Below are 17,992 nucleotides of genomic sequence, written 5' to 3'. Positions count from 1 at the left end.
ACTTGTTTAAAAAGTGCAATTATATTGGTATAAAAGGGTAAATTCTTTCCTATATTTTTGAGCATAGAGAATAGCTCATTACCTGTTTATTTTCTACAAAGGAATATTTTTCCAAGATATAAATTAAGTGAAATACATGAAATTATCTCCTCGCAAAATAAGTAAAGAATGAGTTATGTAGGTTTAAACTGAAACAAAATGTGAAAGAACAAACCACAAATCAAGTAATTTTTTTTTTTTTTTAGAAAATCGCAAAACTGCATGGTTTTATTTATATTTATTACCTTACATACTTTTCATATGGAGTATATTTAAAACATCTAAAAATTAAAAAATAAACGAGGCACTACTAAGTTTTTAGTCATAATTATAACAAAATGAAAAATATTGCGAACCACAGATTTAACAGGGCAAAAAAAGTTTGAACAAAATAAAATATAATTTGAAAGCTAATGTTGCCATACATTTTGTAATATGTTTCTGGTTTCAAAGTAAAATAAATATATGCTGGAGTGCAGACATATCCCTTTCTAACCACAACTAAATATTGACAAACATAAAACTAAAATATAAAATTAATAAATCGATTAAATTGTGAATATAGACTTCAAATTACCATTGGCCTATCTGTATGCACTTCGAGATGCAATTCTCCGAAGATTCATGTTCTTAACTTTGCTTGCCTTCACAGTAGCACCAGCATCACTTTTGAGGAGAGGAGGAGAAACAAAGGAGTTATTTTGTCCTAATCACGCACACACACTCAAAAGAAAACGTCAAAAACAAAGTACAAAACATAAATAAAAAAAGGTTGGCTTAAATAAACAAAACCTTGGCTTTAGTCAGGATTTCTAATTATGTGCATAATTTGAGGATTAGGCTACAATTAAGTGCAAAATCTGCCAATTTTGTTCTCCGAAGGTAAATTAATACAGACAATCTGCACAATGCATGACCAGAGTGAAACAGGGAGATGCCACAATCATTACCTCCAGAACGTTACACATCAAAAATTCTAATGTAACAAAATGGCACAAGTTATGCTCCACCTGATAAATTGTCAAAAAAAAACAACAAAAAAATGATTACAAAATGTTGACACATTAAAATGGCAAATCAGTCCAGATGAAAACTAGCATTTCGTGAATTCCTTTCCCTGGCTAAGAAAAGTACTTCAGGTTCGTCCCGTCGCTGAGCTCCGCAGAAAGCCGGACAGTGTGAATGCGAAGCTTCTGGTTTTTCATGTTCCGCCGGCAGGGTGGCGGGGGCTTAGGGGGGCGGGGCTTGGTAGGGGCTGGGGGGTCATGGCAAGCGTGGTACAACTCTCAAAAGGGAAAGGGGAGGGGGAGAGGGGTTCAGGTTTGTTCACATATTATTTAATTCCATTAGAGTCTGATCCAACATCTGGTGCATATCGAGGTTTTCTTCTTTAGCTTGTGCAAGTTTGTCTGTCAGAACACCAAAGAAGATGTTAAAAAAACAAATCATGGAACATTCCCTGGTAGAAAGAAATCAACAGCATGCAGAACAACAACAAAAAAACCAAACATTCAGGGCTTCAGATTAAGTCATTTTGCAACTTTTGCTAGAACCATCAGTGGCGCGTGCACGTGCACACACACGCACATGTACGAGCACGCACACGCACGCGCACGCACAGCAATCTTAACAATGACACAGCCAGTCTTGTCTACACAACCCGCATATTCAAACCTGCATGCAAACCGAACAGATCACAGTGAGAGTACATATTTATAATGGCAAGCGTTAGCCCTTACGCAGCCTTGGAGCAAAGCCACCCTCCCCACCTCTTGCACACACCACACACAAGCCTAACAGCACAACGGCACATACATTCTGAGCATGCATTATACAACAGCACAGATATCTGTATGCAATACTATATACTACAAATAAACATTCTTAATACATCCTTATTATGCCTGTCCCTGGATTGACAATGTTATTTTGGTTCCCTCGGACATTTTGTTTTGTCCGAAACAGTAACCTGCATCTCCCCCCCCCCCTCCTTGGGCACCGTTAAGCCATAATAAGGAAGTGTACATGTGTAACACGACTGAGATTATAAAATCCACACTATGACTAATCCTCATTCAAGGCCAGTCTTAGTTCATTAGAAAGAAGGCGGTTTTTCTCAAGTTGCTGGTAGAGCCGGTCTGGACAGCCAGAAAGCAGGTTAAGGTAAGGGAGAGAGAGAGAGAGAGAGAGAGCAAGAGAGAGACAGAAAGAAAGGGAGAAGAGATCAGGGCAATGTTAGCACAGAAATGAAGACCAAGTCAAAAATGTCATGCGATAACGGGTTTGTGGCATATCTGATCATACTCTACCTTCTCTGTGAGAAATACAGTAGCATTAGATTGACAGAATTTCTTAAATCCACCCAGAACAAACGTGGCCAGACACAAAACATCGCCTTTGTCTCTATACCCATACTGACATTGCAGGCCGACTGAACAGAGGCCAAGTCCTTTGGGAATTAGAACTACGGAGTAGAAATCGTGAAACTTCATGTGACAGGAAAGGTGTAAGTAGAAAAATGACCTTACAAATGCCTTCCTCTTATATCCATAGATCATTCCTAATCATTTACACATACAGTAGGAAGCAAGAGTTTTACTACCATAACTATCAATTCCTCTCACGTGTAAAAGAAGGGTTCAGAGGCTCAGTCTAGGCATTGGCTTGTTTACCAAAATAAAAAGATTCAAATGTCTTCAAAAGTTTGGTTCCCTGATGTAATTTCAGTGCAGTAAGAATAAACGCTGGTCTTTACTCTCACTGCAGTGAGAGTAAAAACTGAAGAAACAGTGGGCATCGCAAAGTTCTATTTCCAAACAACAGCATAGCTGTGGTGGTCGTCTGGCTCAAACCGTGGCAAGGCCTTGTAAATACAGTAAACATCATCTGTCAACAGCCTGTCAGAAAAAAAATGAATTGCATTCCATGGCAGGTTAAGCAGAACACGATCTCTGGTTTCCCTTCCCTCAGTGTCTCCGGGTGATTGATGAGGGGGGTGCGGAGGGCGGCTTTTCAGCGATACTGTGAATAGCCCCACCTGCTGAAACAGTGGAAACTGTGGACACTAACCCCTCCCCCCCACCCCGGGGCGCTAAACGCATTTTTAATCTGGCTGTCGTTCTAAAGATACTCTATTCTGACTTCAGCTCAATTGATAACTTTCATTCCCATGCAATAACCACATAAGTTCTTCTAGTGCTTTCTGCTTTTATGATAACTTGCTGGGCTGCCAAGCTTTTAAGACATTTGTATCTTTTCATTTTGGTAAACAAGCCAATTTGCGAATCCAACTGAGAAAGGCGGGGTCAGGGGATTTGTAGTTATTTAACTAGGCATACAGACAATGCTACTATGCAAAAAAGCAAAAACAAAAAAAGAAACCATGTTTTTAGTTGCCAGATTGCTAACTGACATTCATGGCCCTGAGGATTAAAAGTGTTATCTAAATTTAAAAATTTCATTTGAACCAAAAGTTGAAGGACAATTAGACCACAGTTATGGATTGTGAGGTATGTCTAGGGTCTTATGTGCTTACCATGTATGAACATGGAGGAAACTGAAAAATTAAATGCACAACCATTTAAGCCGTTCTAGATATTACTCAACCTACAAACCAGAAAAGTGGAAGGTACAGGAACCCGTTTTCCAACAAGACCAGGACTGGCTCAAAAAGCCAAGCACTGGAGCTTCAACTTCCATTCCTACACAACTTCCCCATTTCCTCATCCCTACAGCTTCTCCCATTGAAAAACAGTCATGTTTAGACACCGATAAAAACTTTGGAACTTGGGGAGGTAAAAGAATTAAAATAGTAATTATGTACTAGATTTTCCTGGTTGGTTCCAAACTGTATTTTACTGAAAAATCTCCTTTTGGTTGTCTTTGTTTGAGTTGGTTATAAAGATATCTTCTTTTTTTTTTTACGTTTCCAAAACTAAAATGTTTAAGTGCATAGACCAGGATGCAAGTACACATTCCACATAAACTTATTTATGCAGAATGCGCTGACAAAGCCTCCTCAGATTCAAACTCTCATCTCTGTGTCTCCGATTTTCCTATGCGATACGTAATGTGTACATTACAGTTCAAAACAGTTACATGAGTAAAACGTAATGTTAACTGTAAAATGCAATGAACGATGTTCTGATGACATTTTCCTAAAACACAGCCAGGACCATCATCACTGTACATAAAGCGGAAAGCGTTGAGCATCTGGGTGTGGCCCGCCTTCCTCTCCTGCACCTCCAGTGCACGTGAGAATCAAAAAGCAGCAGCAGAACAGCACACAGGCCCGGCAGCTAAAGCAACAAACGACGCCAGCGGCCACAACGCGTGACATCACGAGACTGGCGGAAACCTCGCCGGTTTGAAAATGAAAAGACCAGGAGCGGCTGAGTGGGGCTTCCAGATTTTATTTGAGCCACTCAGTGGTAAATTAAGAACATAGTAGGGGGGAGGGAAATAAAGGAGGGAAAGGGAAAGGGAGAGAGAGAGAGAGACCGATGCTGCGTAAAGCACACTCAAGAGAAGAAGCCACTCGGCTGATGGAAGGCGTCTGGCGGGATGGAGAGAACACAGTTTATCTGTGTGGGAGAAGAAAAGAAAAACAGCACAGCGTGAAGGAAGAGCAGAGTGATGGCATGACGCACAGCACAGCAAACGGGGGTGCAGGGGGGGCGGGGGGTTGGGGGTGTGCACTACAACTGCTACAACTACACTGACCAACCAGGGGAGAGAGCTGGAGAGCAGAGAAACTGACACTGAAAACTCCCAGTGAGCCACAGGGTCTAGGCCTCCAACATACAACCTAACTGGTTAGCTCAACTAGCCCTATGTGCACCGAAACACTCACCCAGGACCTCCTCGGGTAAATCTTATCTCATGGAAATAGGGGGCCTTTGCCAAACATATACGCCGCTTCGGTTCCCCCTGGTCAGACTAAATAAGGGTCAAGATGAATGGGAAATCTTGTGCTTGAAAAGTTTTGTCAGGTTTTGCACTGTTGCTGAGGGTCTCCAGCTCCAATAAACTGTTAGTGGGAAAGATGGAAATCTGATAGAGCTGCTATCACACAGCAATGAAAGGGACCAGGTAAACGCACCCTGAAATGCGGTCACTGAAAAGCCTTTCCTTCTAGGCCGACCTCAACCGCAGGCACGCCTAGAGGACTGTCTACATATTTTACAAATGAGTGTATGTGCAGCCTGGCAGATAACGAGCTGAAACACTTCTTTCAGTCCTTAAAAAAGTGACCAACTGGTCCTGTGCTGTCAAATCAGCTGCACATTTAGTTCATATAAAATATCGTTTTCATACATTATAGATGATGGCAATAAAGACTGCAGCCAACTGTTTCAGTCTCGTCTGTTATAGAGGAGAGTCGCACTGATGGCTGAAACTATCATTTGAAAGGCAGTCCTTTCACTAAAAATACTCTTGCTGTGAAGGTGAGAAATTCATACAGACTGTGGGGGTGACAAAAGCTGACTACAGACTAGGCCTCGGGTGCATAAATGCTACTACCGTTTCACAGAAGCAGCATGATTACTATAGATGAAAGGGGGAAGCACACAGGAAGTCAGTTAGGGGAGGGGTTACAGGTACGAGCAGGGGAATCGGGCGAGACATTACATGGAAGTCATGTCGTTGAGGGCATGGTCCAGCTCCTCACTGATGGCTTTGTACTTCAGTTTCTGTGCGTATAGCTCGTCTATCAGGCGGGGCAAGGGTGGGGGTAGAAGAGGGGGGGCCAGAAGGTTCAGGGAATTGTGGGTACGCAGGAACAATCCCAGAGTGTCCAGGCCATAAAGATACCCGGTAACAGAGCAGGAGCAGACAAACCAAGCCCAGAAATGGACAGAAACAGAGAGAGAAAGGAAGGAGTGAATGAAAAATAAGTTTTTGGCAGCAATGGAAGCTGTGGATGATGCAACATCTAATTCCTAAAGTGTACAGCAAACACAGCACAGCCTCCACACCGTCGACAGCTCCTTCCACAACCACCATATCCACCCCAATAGCATTATGGGAAATCCTGCAGTAATCTGAAACACCGTTACTGTAATCAACAGGGAAAAGTGCCACAGAGTGCACAATGAACACTAGATCAGTGCTAATATCACTCCTCAGTCCGCTCAACACACAGATTATTTTCTCTCAGATGTATAAAAGTCTTTCGACAGAAACAACAAACGTATTGTTCATCTAGGGGAGAAAAAAAGGTTTTTCTGTGAGGAAAAAAAAAAAAAAAAACATTTGCACAACTTGACCTATGTATAAATGCATTACGTCAGCACACAAAAGTATTGCAGAAGGGGATATATAAATTACCAAGCAACAAAATTAAGAACTTTCTGCACAGGTAAGTCAAGTACCCACCACACAAAGCAATACTCTGACCCTAGCAATAGCACTGTAAAGGGTTCTCAAAATAAACAAGTTAAAATTTTAGCTGGGTGGTAGTTCAATATACCAGGTCTATCCTTTTGCAGTGCAAAAGCAATGGTCAAAGAAAAAAAAGCAGACTGAAGAGAAAGGGGTTTAAAAGCAAAGAAGCAGAAAATAGCTTGAGCATTAAACCTAAGGGAAAGGATTTAATCAGGTTTTGTTGCTACTCGACCTGTCTTTAGGACATGTGACTACCCTGCCTGAGTGACAAACCTTAACCACCCTACATGGAGAAGCCCAGCTTAAAGTAAAGTGCATGGAAATGGGATCAAAATGACTCATACCTTCCAGGTCATCAATGGTCTTCTCGAGTTTGGCTACTGATCTCTCTGCGAACTCTGCCCGAGTCTCAGCCTGTGGTTAAGGGGAGAAATGAACAGACATCAAACGTCCAAATCGGACGAGAAAGCTAAGCAATGCTGTGGGCAAAGTCCAATGGACGGGCAGAGGGGACTTGCCTCCTTCAGCTTATCAGTGAGGACTTTGATCTCCTCCTCGTACTTGTCCTCTTTCTGTGAGTACTGTGGACAGAGAGCGACATGTCAAGTTGCCATCGTGCACTTGACCAGAAATGTACATACCACAAAGCAACAGGGAACTCTCAAAATGGAGTCCATTGACCCCGCCCACCCAAGCACACACACATTCCATTTACTGAACAGATATGGAGATAGTGTTTCTTCTGTCCTCCATGCTTATGTGGCTAGGAGGTTCCAGTCAGCAACAGGAGATTTTGGTGCAATTTGAATTCCTGTGCTCATGTGGCTATGAACATTCCATCTCTAGGTCATGCCCCATCATGAATATTCATAATGAGTTATCATACTGGGGCCCCATCATAAATATTCATAATGAGCTTTCAAATGAGGACACTTGGTTCCAACAATGACAGAGAGAACCTACCACAATAAAGCTTACTGAGCTGAATATTTGTTTAGGTCAGTAAACAGAATAATCTGTTTAGAAGTCCACTTAAACACGAATAACATCAGCCATGGGATCTGTTAAATTTACTATGAGATACTAAAGGGAGAACCAAAGAACACTAATCTCACAATGGTCCAAGTAATATCAGGGACCTTTCATCACCAAAACCACATTATGTTCTGTCCCAGTTCTGCTCAGGGTTATTACGACAAGGATGGGAAAACTGACTTCTGGTAACACAATGCAAGGATCAGTCACAGTCACAGTGGTCTGGCTGACCTGACTACTTCTGTTGGTGGACCTTTTATTTTCAATAATGCAGGGACAGAACACTGAAAGCTTAATGCGTGGAGTCTGATATTGTGTTACTACTGATAGATCATCCTTGGTAATACTTTAGTGTGAAATTAAGTGAGAACAACATGTCGTTTGGTGTCAGTTATCATTCTGGTCTGCCGCACATTTTCCACACTGGGACAAAGAACCGGTCAGGGACCTACCTTCTCGGCCTGCGCTTCCAGTGACTTCAGGTTGTTGGTCACAGTTTTCAACTCTTCCTCAAGTTCAGAACACTTACTGGTGTTTTACATGTGGGGTGTGGGGGAGGAGGGGGAGATGGGAAGGGGGGGGGGGTGTGGGGGAGGGGGCAGAGGCAGGTTTAGAAGGGAGGGAGGAAAGAAAGAAAGGTGTGGAAGAGCATAAAAGTTACAGAGTGGAGGGAAAGCGGGAGTATTTGGATAGATGGGATATCAATGAAAAACAAAGGTCAGACAAGGACATCCACATATGAGGGGAAGGGGGGATAAAAAAAATAAATAATAATAAGCACAGGAATCAAAGGAGGGGGGCAGAAAGAGACCAAACGCAGCAGGAACATCCACAAGCCAGCCTCTCTGTTCAATTTTACTAAAAACCTGTTCCAGGTACTACAATATGCCCTGCACTGTAAAGGCACCATAGGCTGTTCTATGAACAATCAGAAGTACTTTACTTGACTTTTTACCCAGTGTTTTTACATTAGACAGTTATACATCATTATAGATCCGATTGCCTGAAAAAGCCAGTACTGATTTGAGAGTGAATTGCAGATAAATTGCTTACTCTGATGTGCCTGTACTAGGCTGACTTCCACATTCCTGGCACATCCAACAATAAACTTTCCCAAGGGTTTCATTTCCCCACATAGCCAGTCAAGGTGCCTTTAACTTTTGCGATGCTATTGCTGTGGTTAAGTGACGTGCATTGCAGAGAACTCCTGCTGGGTTAGAGTGACTTACAAGCAAAAAAAACAAAAAAAGTGCAGGAGAAAATGGACAAAAACAGAGACAGAGGAGTGAGAAAGGTGGACAGCCAGTAACGTCCGAGCCGGGTGAGTGGGCCGGACCGGAGGGAGGGGAGGGGTGGGCAGCCATTGGCTGGGGCAATACAGCCTCATAAAGTGTTAGGTCATAGTACCTTTGACTCTGCAGCGACTAGCGATTTTAAGCTTTGGTCCAAAATTCTTAGTTCCTCCTCTGCTCTTCGAGCTCGTCTGTTAGTGGTACGTGGCAAACGCAAGGCCATTGGAAAAATAAAACACAGGAGAACATGCAGTTTCAACACAGCCACACATGCAACGCAATGCAAGGCAAGGCAGACAGAAAGCTAATCACACTGACAAGATGCAGGCCTCTCCATTCAATGCAACCGCAACACGCTCCGACCTTAACTTTGACTAACAAATCATTTAAGGGCATTACGTTGCACACAACACCGAGACTGCGGTTGAAATGACAAAGAAACGTTGTGCAAGGGTTGAAACAGGAAAAATGCTCAGGTAAATTTGTTCTTCAGCGTTAAGGTCCAAGCACATGGGGGTGTGACTGAACAGAGGCGCACGAACGCGACGCCCCCGCGGGGGGCCAAACGGAACATGCGCGTTAATGGCGGCCGTGCGGCGGTTTGCGGAGCGCGGGCGGTACAGGCCTCACCTCTCCGACAGCTCGGCGCGCTCCTCCGTGCGCTCGAGGTCGCCCTCGATGATCACCAGCTTACGTGCCACCTGCAGGGAGGGAAAGGGGGCGTGTCAGACATCACACGCAAGCTTCCTCAGTCAACGCCCACTTCTACGAATGCCTAGACCAGCTGCTTACAACCACTAAAATTTGAATGCATTGGCAGCGTAATCATGAAATACATACAACGACCTATAAAACCATGGAAAATTTTACATTAAAAAAAATTAAAATCCCTATATGGACTGCAGTGAAATTTTAAGCATAAGGTCATCTTGAGTAACTCAAGACATTCATATATAGAATGATGCACAAAATGAAAGCCATAGATGACCTGTCATACATGTCGCGTTAATGAGGGATACCAGTGTGTCCAGCTCTTTGACTGAAGGATGGGAGGAAAGCCAGCAGTTCATACACCACCAGGCACAACCCTGAGCTCACAGAGCGCCAGGCTTACAAGCTGGAGCAGTGCATCACATGCACAGACCTAATGACCTCACATTACAACACCGGATTTCACCAACCCCTCCCCCCCAATCCCTTTTCCTCATTTAAGCTCCGTGCAAATGTAACATACTGCACATACATGATGTGAAGCTTAACCTATAAATAGTGTGGGCATCGATAGTGCAATGCACAGTATCTACAGGAGACTCAAGGGAATCTAAACTGATTATAATTTGCGTGCTCATCTGTCATTCAAAACTAAAGCCCCCCCCCCCCCCGTCCCCCGTCCCTTGAGGAGGCCCAAACTCAGGAATGCGTCACGCTTGGCCGAGCCGGAGAGGCGGGAGATCACTGGCCTCCTCGTATTTGCGGTCGGCCTCCTCGGCGATGTGTTTGGCCTCCTTCAGCTGGATCTCCTGCAGCTCCATCCGCTCCTCGTCCTTGGCGGCCCGGTTCTCGATCACCTTCATGCCTCTGCCCCGGGGCGAGAGAGAGGGTCAGAACGTGAAAAATACAGAGCTAGAAGAGTACAGGAGCACTCTATGTCCCCAAAAATGCATTCAAATTTTTTTCAAAAGTTTTTTGCCCATTCCATTAAAATGTTCATAGTTTAATCTCAAATGCTTTGCCAATATAAGTGTAAACTTGTCATGCCAATAAAGCACTTCTGAACGTCAACTTGACGGCAGGAGGGAGACACACACACACACACACACACACACACACACACACACACACACACACACACACACACACACACACACACACACACACACACACACACACACACACACACACACACACACACACACACACACACACACACACACACACACACACACACACACACACACACACACACACACACACACACACAAGCAGTCTGATCCAGCCTGTGTTAACATTACAGGCTGCAACACAGAGGGTCCGTTTACGGAGGAAACAAAGGAATAAATCCTTATATCAAGTGAATCGCTGTTTGTTCAGTAACCATGTTTTTCTCCTAAAACAATCCCCATTTGTGTGTGCCCGCAAGCAGCTCCGCCAAAGGCATGATTTAAGGGTCTCTGCAAATGCCTCAAATTTTCATAACCGCATTGCAAATGGGGGCAACCTGACACATTTGATTTACTGTGCTTGGTGTGATAACAAATAAGCAACACCGCATTCTTTCACACAGGCTCGTGTGAAATGTGGCCACTGTGGCACCGCTGCTGCCATTCAGAACACAGCCGTTCGCCGAAGTGGCCATTCTCCAGTCAGCAGGCTGACGGAGCTGCAGCCGGTCACTACAGAAGAGCCCGGCTCCAGGGCCCAATTCGGAGCAGTCAGGACAGGACTGACGAGGGAGACGAGACGAGTCCTGACGCCTGGCGATCCCTGCGTGTCTCCCCCACACACACAGATACAGACACACACAGACACAGACACAGACGCAAACACACAGACAGACAGACAGACGCACACACAAACACAGATACAGACACACACAGACAGACAGACAGACGCATACACAGACGCACACACAGACAGATACAGACACAGATACAGACACACACACACACACACACAGATACAGACACACACAGACACAGACGCAGACGCAAACACAGATACAGACACACACAGACAGATAGACAGACAGACGCATACACAGACGCACACACAGACACAGATACAGACAGATACAGACACACAAACACAGATACAGACACACACACAGACGCACCTCTCGCTCTCATCAGCAGCCTTCTCTGCCTCCTCGAGCTTCTGCAGAGCGGTGGACAGGCGCTCCTGGGCGCGGTCCAGCTCCTCCTCCACCAACTGGATTCTTCTGTTCAAGGAGGCGACATCACTCTCAGCCTGTAGGAGCGGAGATCAGCCCCGAGTCAGACTGCAGCACGTTCAATACAGAGGGAAACACACACATGCACCCACACACACAACATATACACAAGAAAAGCACAGGAACCAAACGCACACAAGTGGCAGAAGAATTTTTATAAAAATCAATGCACAAGACACACACACACACATGCACAGATCACAGATTTAGGCACAAACACGAAAACGCATGCACGCACATGCGCACGCGCACACACACGCACACGCGCGCACACAGAGTCAGCCCAGTCGCCCTGTCCAGCGTTAAGGCGGCCAGGTCACACCCTCTCTCCTGCTGTGTCGGGGCTGAGTGGAGCTGAACTGAAGGAAAACCTCCCACATGCCCCACATCAGCGTTCTTCCTTAAACACTGCAGCTAAAATTAGACATATAATGTCTGAACACAAGGCTAAAAGGAATCAGTTGACCGGAGTCACAAGAAGCCCAGTGTAAGCGCGGCTGTGGGTTAAAACACGCTAATGTCTGAGACGTGCAGCAGGGCGTGTGCTGCAGACAGCCCAGCCAGCCGTCGCCTCGGCAGAAAGCAGACGGCAGATTTCCCATGAGGCCTAGCAGACTCACGTCATACTTCTCCTAACAGCAGCACCGCTAACGGGTGGGAGGGCCATGCTGAAGGACTTCTGTGACAGCATGTGGTGGCAAAGCAGACAGGAGTGCCAGGAAACAGGACTAAAAGGAAGGCCCAGCTAGCCATGACCCAGTGTAGCCATAAGCATTGATCAAAATGAAACCTAAACTTGATCACAATTTTCTTATTGAGTAATGGATTCACTCGGAACTCAAAGGTAAGGCATGTCCTTCAAATGTTGCAGCAGTGCAAGGGTGATGGTCACATCTACACAATAATGAAACTCCAAATGTCTTTAAGTCAAGTGCAAATGTACACCTGTTTGTGCTTCTTCAAACACTTCAGGACTCCTGATACCATAGTCCGCAATAATCAAACTAAGAAAGAAAGGTTAGTTTGAGAAGCCACTCCCATAGCCACAGATCTAAAGCATACATGCCAGCGTTTCCCTGGTGATAATAAATCCACGCTGGGCGCTTTAAGCACTCTCTTTTATCTGGAGCAGAAACAAGCACATTTTGAAACCATAACCTTTGACCTCATGTCAAAGAAATGAATTCCAAGACCTTTTTCAGAAGTGGCACAGCTCAGCAGGCCACTCCTACTTCAGGATCTGGTGGGGCTGCACAGGGCCTAAGGTAGACAACATTTCCCACGTTTATTTGTCCCAACAGCTCCTTTCTAATACTACCCATTTGGGTGTTAGATCCCGAATACAAAACATGGCCTGCTTTGCATGTTCCCGTAGTCACTGCATCGGACCCAAATTGCCTGCCTGGCAAGACGCTCGCCAAAGCAAACAGGAAGGACCACTGCTGTGCTGGACGTGTTCAATTCAAGCAAGGTGCGCAAACAGTGCGCTAAGCGGGCAAAGTCCGTTTTTAGCCGTCACTGCGGTTATTGGGAACCGCAAATAAGAATGTGAAACCACGTTTACAAATTTAACCTAATTCAACAATGCCGCTCTAAAACACAATATAGTTTCTTTTGCGCTAATTATCTACAAGCAATGTAATCATATTATTTGCATGTGAATTTATTGTGATCATAGGTAGAGGGACATAATAATGACAAAGGGTAAAGCTTGTACTTCCTGTTTGGGGAGCTGCAGCCGCTTAATCTGCGATGGCAGAATTATCCCGGCTATGAGATTTCACTTCTAAGGTTAAAAAAGAACGTATGCTACGGCTAAAGCATTTGAGGTAATTCGCATTTCAGGCAATATCTATATGCAGTTCTCTCCAACTCACTGATTGACCCTTAAGTGAACAAATTCCAGACCAGCCATTCATTGCCTTGCTTCAACGGAACAGGTGCAATGGGAGTGTTCAATTAACAGCACCTATTCTGTTAAGCGGTTGCAGAACTATCGATACGATAGGCTCCAAGCAAACACAGAAGTTTGAAAACAGTAAAGCCATACCTTCCCATTTTAAGAAATAACGACAAAATGTACGCGTGGAGAGTTGGTCGTCTCACACGCCATCAAATAGCAATGTATAACCTCACTAATCCTAGACTGTCATCATGAACCCCCCTCCCCCCAGTGTGCCTGGAGTGAGTTTATTTATCGATAGTTGCAAACCCTTATCCTGCACTGAGCAGGCCTCCACAACTTGGTCTAATACAGCCGCTGCCAAACTGTAACATGGTAGCAAACATTTAACGACAACAAATAACTAGGCAATAACTAGGTTATTTAATAGCCTATCCACTGCAAGTGAGTGTATGGCATTGTGAACAACACAACAGGGTGGCTACCTCCCAAGGTAATTCCGTTATTATAGCTGCATCACATTGATCATCATCCTCATTTTCCCGGCAAGAGTTGAATACTCAGTGCCTGTAACAAACGACTGCATTAAATGAGACCATGTTTGCGTCGGAGAAAAAAGATCGGTTCAAACAAATATACTTAAGCTTTGATGTCAAAATGATCATATTATTTAAAGGCTTACAGATTCTCTGGCTTTTCTCTCCAAACCCAGCTCTCTCTGTAGTCTTTCGGCTTTCTCTTCAGCACCGTCCGCCTGTTCTTGCAAGGACTTTATTTTCCGTTTTACCGCTTCCAGTGATGATCCAGCCATTATCGCTTTGTTCTATCTATTAATCGCTATGTACCTCTATGTAGGGTTTCCTCGAAATTTAAACCGAGCGCACTAACGCCCTGTGGATGCAAACATAAAAGCAGCAGCACTAGCGTTCTGTGCTAGCTTAGAGACGCACAGCAACGTTTGCGATAAAACCCGGAAGTACCCCTGTTTTCATAACCCTGTCCAGCCTCAGCCAAGAACGGAATTACCATCGAAAGGGAATTTAAGCAATATTTTGAAACTTTAAGCATGAGGAAATGAATGGCAAGGAAAAACTATGTATCTACTCAAAGTGCGTATTATCATAACGATGGTCACGCCTAGCTATTAACATTCCAATGTCACGTTTCTGAGGTTGGTGCGTTGATATGGACCACCACCTGCTGGTAAAATTCGGACAATACACATCACTTGACCATAAACTAACATTGTGTCACTACGGTGCAAATGTATGTCTGTGTAATGATTAATGTTGAATTTATTGTTTGCTATAACCCCAGTCACAATAACAGCCATGCTATGTAAATAAGCAGGGATCAGTTTAACTTACGTAAATAAATAAATAAATACATTTGAAAAAAGTACTGTCCGCATTTTTATCAGCCTGTGACCACTGTTTTACCTTGAGCTAATGCCTAGGGCAGACTTGGCTGCAGTGCATCCTCCTATGTCATGGACATACTGTACCCTACCGTATATAAATAGTCGGCATAGTTTTCCTTTTATGGTACTTGTTCTTCAAAAACGTGTTTCATTCTGCATGATTACACACAAAGTATAATTTATCTTGGATTAGTTTGTGAATGTTTCCATACTGTCTCTCACACACGTACAGAGAGAGAGAGAGAGAGAGAGAGAGAGAGAGAGAGAGAGAGAGAGAGAGAGAGAGAGAGAGAGAGAGAGAGAGAGAGAGAGAGAGAGAGAGAGAGAGAGAGAGAGAGAGAGAGAGAGAGAGAGAGAGACATGCAGAAAGGACAGGAAAATCTGAAAACATTGAGTAGCTAGCTCATGAAGGAGAAGAAGTCACATGAATTAAGATCATGTGTGCAGCAGACCCAAACTGATATTGAGCCTATTTCCTTACCGGGTTGGTTTATGTAGTACAATATGAAAACACAGCTAAATGTTACAGTTTAAATTATCCATAATTACAGCTTCATTCCTAATGCCTGACAAACCTACTTGAAACTTATCTGAGGCACAGTTTAAAACAATTAAACTCTAACTTTACCATATAAAGCACTGGACTATACATAACCACTGTTTTAACTCACTTCCTCTGTAGCTGGACACACATTCCAGGAAGTCTACTTTTCATTCTGTAATCTCTGTTTTGTGGGCATATCTTTTAAATTGGCCATATAGAACCATCAGAAGAAAGTACAGCATTGTATGAAAGTGGCTACAAAGCCTGGCACTATTGTGGCATAGTTATATATTACATATTTTACATAAATTGCTGATTGAAGTAGCTTACAGATAGTGGAGTAGGTGAAAGACTCAAGTATGGAAGTATAAAAAATTAATTTCCAGATTCATCATTCATTTTATTAGCATTGAGCAATGGTCATTATATGATGTACTTACCTTTGGAATAAATTTATGAAAACAAAATTCATACCCCTTTTGAGAAGAAACAACGCCCAACAAAGATCTATTGTTGACATATTAGACGTTTGTTATTTCAGGTCATAAAGGATTACCAGGAATGTAACCTATTTATGAACTGCTTATTTTTTAAGGACATTGATTATTACAAGAAGACAACAGTCAAGAAAAATGCAAATATGTAAAACGACAGTTATTATACATGCACCACGACCTGCTATTGAAAACGTGATTAGAAGATATTTACTATGTTAATTTGCTATAACTATCATAAAAGCGAGAGCAATCGAAATATTTTAATTCTGGAAGGATGAAGATAAGGTATGGTACAGCCTCAATCTTAATCATAGCTATTCAATATAGGTCAGTTTATCTTCTGAAAGTGTAAATGTTGTAATTGGCACATTGCACTTAACCCACTGTCATTTCACATATTTACTCTCAGGCCACGGTAGCAAGGCTTTAGGTAAGCTGTGAATTGCAGAAAAGGTGCGGTTAGTGAGAGCACCTTTTACTCACATCTGTGGCTTTCTTCTCAGCCAGTTCCAGTTTCTCCTGTGCGTCCTTAAGGGCCTCGGAGTACTTGTCCAACTCATCCTCAGTGGACTTGAGTTTCTTCTGCAGAGCTACCAAATCATCCTCGAGCTGAGTTTTGTTTTTAGAGGATCGTTTTCATAGGGTGTGCAGCGGGAAATTGGATGCGTGAGCGCGCACGGGGGAGCGCGGGGGCGCATACAGACAGAGAGAGGGAGAGAGACACAAGAGAGAAGTTAAGGATAGGGAGCTTCCCCAGGCAAGCGAAATACCTTTGAGGCGACCTCTTCGGCGTTGAGCAGCTTCTCTTCGGCGATTTGGAAATCTTCGAGCACTCTATCTCTTTCGTCTTCGGCAGCGCGCAATTTCTTTTCCATCTCACTTAATTCATCCTCTAACTACACATGCATATAAACGAGAGTTTGGTTTAAAAAATCATACGCGAATACATTTTAACGAGAAATAATTAACATGATGCAGTAATAAATATGATCAATTTAGTTCAACAGAATATATCATAATTAATATTATTGGATTATATGTGGTATAATCCCACAAACTACCGATGCATGCATTGCAATTAACACGACTCCCAAAAACTATACTTTGGCACATAAACAAATAGAAGAACGCGTGAACATTTCAATTGATTGTTTCAATCTTTCTGTGATAATTACGGGAGTATTCGAGCAATTTTAAATTATCTCCCAAACTCGATGGAAAGACTCAGAATGTTTCCATTTTGAGAAAAAAAAAAACAAGAGAAGGATACTTTGGTGCGCTCCTTATTGTATGTTCATTTTGTGAAACCGGTTTTAATCCATTCCAAAGAGGTGATCCATCAAGTTTGGTCTTACAGGTTATTTCAAGCGCCGCGCAGAAGCGCGTAGTTTGAAATCGATACATTTTATTTCCAGAAGAAAAAAAATGCAGACCTGCTTGCCTCTGTCCTCAGCTGCCTTCTTGTCTGCCTCAGCCTGTTCGGCTCTGTCCAAGGCATTCTCCTTGTCAAGTTTTAGCATCTGCATCTTTTTCTTGATGGCATCCATGGCTGCTTATTTTTCTTTCAGCTGCACGAAGTGCGCCCCGAGAAATTGAATTAAAGAGACAAGTGTCAGTGGAAGCCTTACGTCTGCGCAGAACAGAACACCAAGCTGGAGTGTGAGCTCTTCCTGACTGTATCCCGTCAAATATGTACTCTCGCGGGGGGGGGGGGGGGGGGCAGAACGAAATTCTTTTGGACATCCAATACTTTTTTGGAAACGACTTTAACTTCGGTCCTTCCCCATGCTCTGTCATTCCCGTGGGCAAGAGAGGCGATTCGCTGTTCCCACACATATAATCGCCAAAATGACTATATAAGGGATCAGATGGGCTTAAAGACAGCCTTCACAAAGACGTGTGTTCCTTGCGCTGTTAAATCGGAT

The 17,992-nt window shown here is 43.6% G+C and overlaps 1 protein-coding gene across 17 annotated transcripts; it reads right to left on the bottom strand.

Moving 5' to 3' along the window:
- Nucleotides 1–245: 245 nt before the first annotated feature.
- Nucleotides 246–17,724, bottom strand: tpm1 (tropomyosin 1 (alpha)). 17 transcript variants are annotated; one of them, XM_035395459.1, is made up of 10 exons: nucleotides 17,501–17,724; nucleotides 16,838–16,963; nucleotides 16,551–16,676; nucleotides 11,587–11,720; nucleotides 10,214–10,331; nucleotides 9,384–9,454; nucleotides 7,914–7,989; nucleotides 6,945–7,007; nucleotides 6,771–6,840; nucleotides 246–1,448 (listed from the first exon to the last, which is right to left on the bottom strand). In XM_035395459.1, the coding sequence occupies exons 1-10, from the start codon at nucleotides 17,612–17,614 to the stop codon at nucleotides 1,366–1,368; spliced, it is 981 nt and encodes a 326-aa protein (XP_035251350.1). In that variant the 5' UTR covers nucleotides 17,615–17,724; the 3' UTR covers nucleotides 246–1,365. The 17 variants fall into 17 exon arrangements, with proteins under 17 accessions (XP_035251350.1, XP_035251338.1, XP_035251341.1 ...); XM_035395444.1 differs by lacking the exons at nucleotides 246–1,448; nucleotides 16,551–16,676 and adding exons at nucleotides 3,897–4,622; nucleotides 5,671–5,749; XM_035395447.1 differs by lacking the exons at nucleotides 7,914–7,989; nucleotides 16,551–16,676 and adding an exon at nucleotides 8,869–8,944.
- Between the last annotated feature and the right edge of the window lie 268 nt (nucleotides 17,725–17,992).

This window comes from Anguilla anguilla, chromosome 16 (genome assembly GCF_013347855.1).
Source record: "Anguilla anguilla isolate fAngAng1 chromosome 16, fAngAng1.pri, whole genome shotgun sequence".
In the NCBI taxonomy this organism is placed as follows: domain Eukaryota; kingdom Metazoa; phylum Chordata; class Actinopteri; order Anguilliformes; family Anguillidae; genus Anguilla; species Anguilla anguilla.
This window is presented reverse-complemented; position numbering and strand designations above follow the sequence as displayed.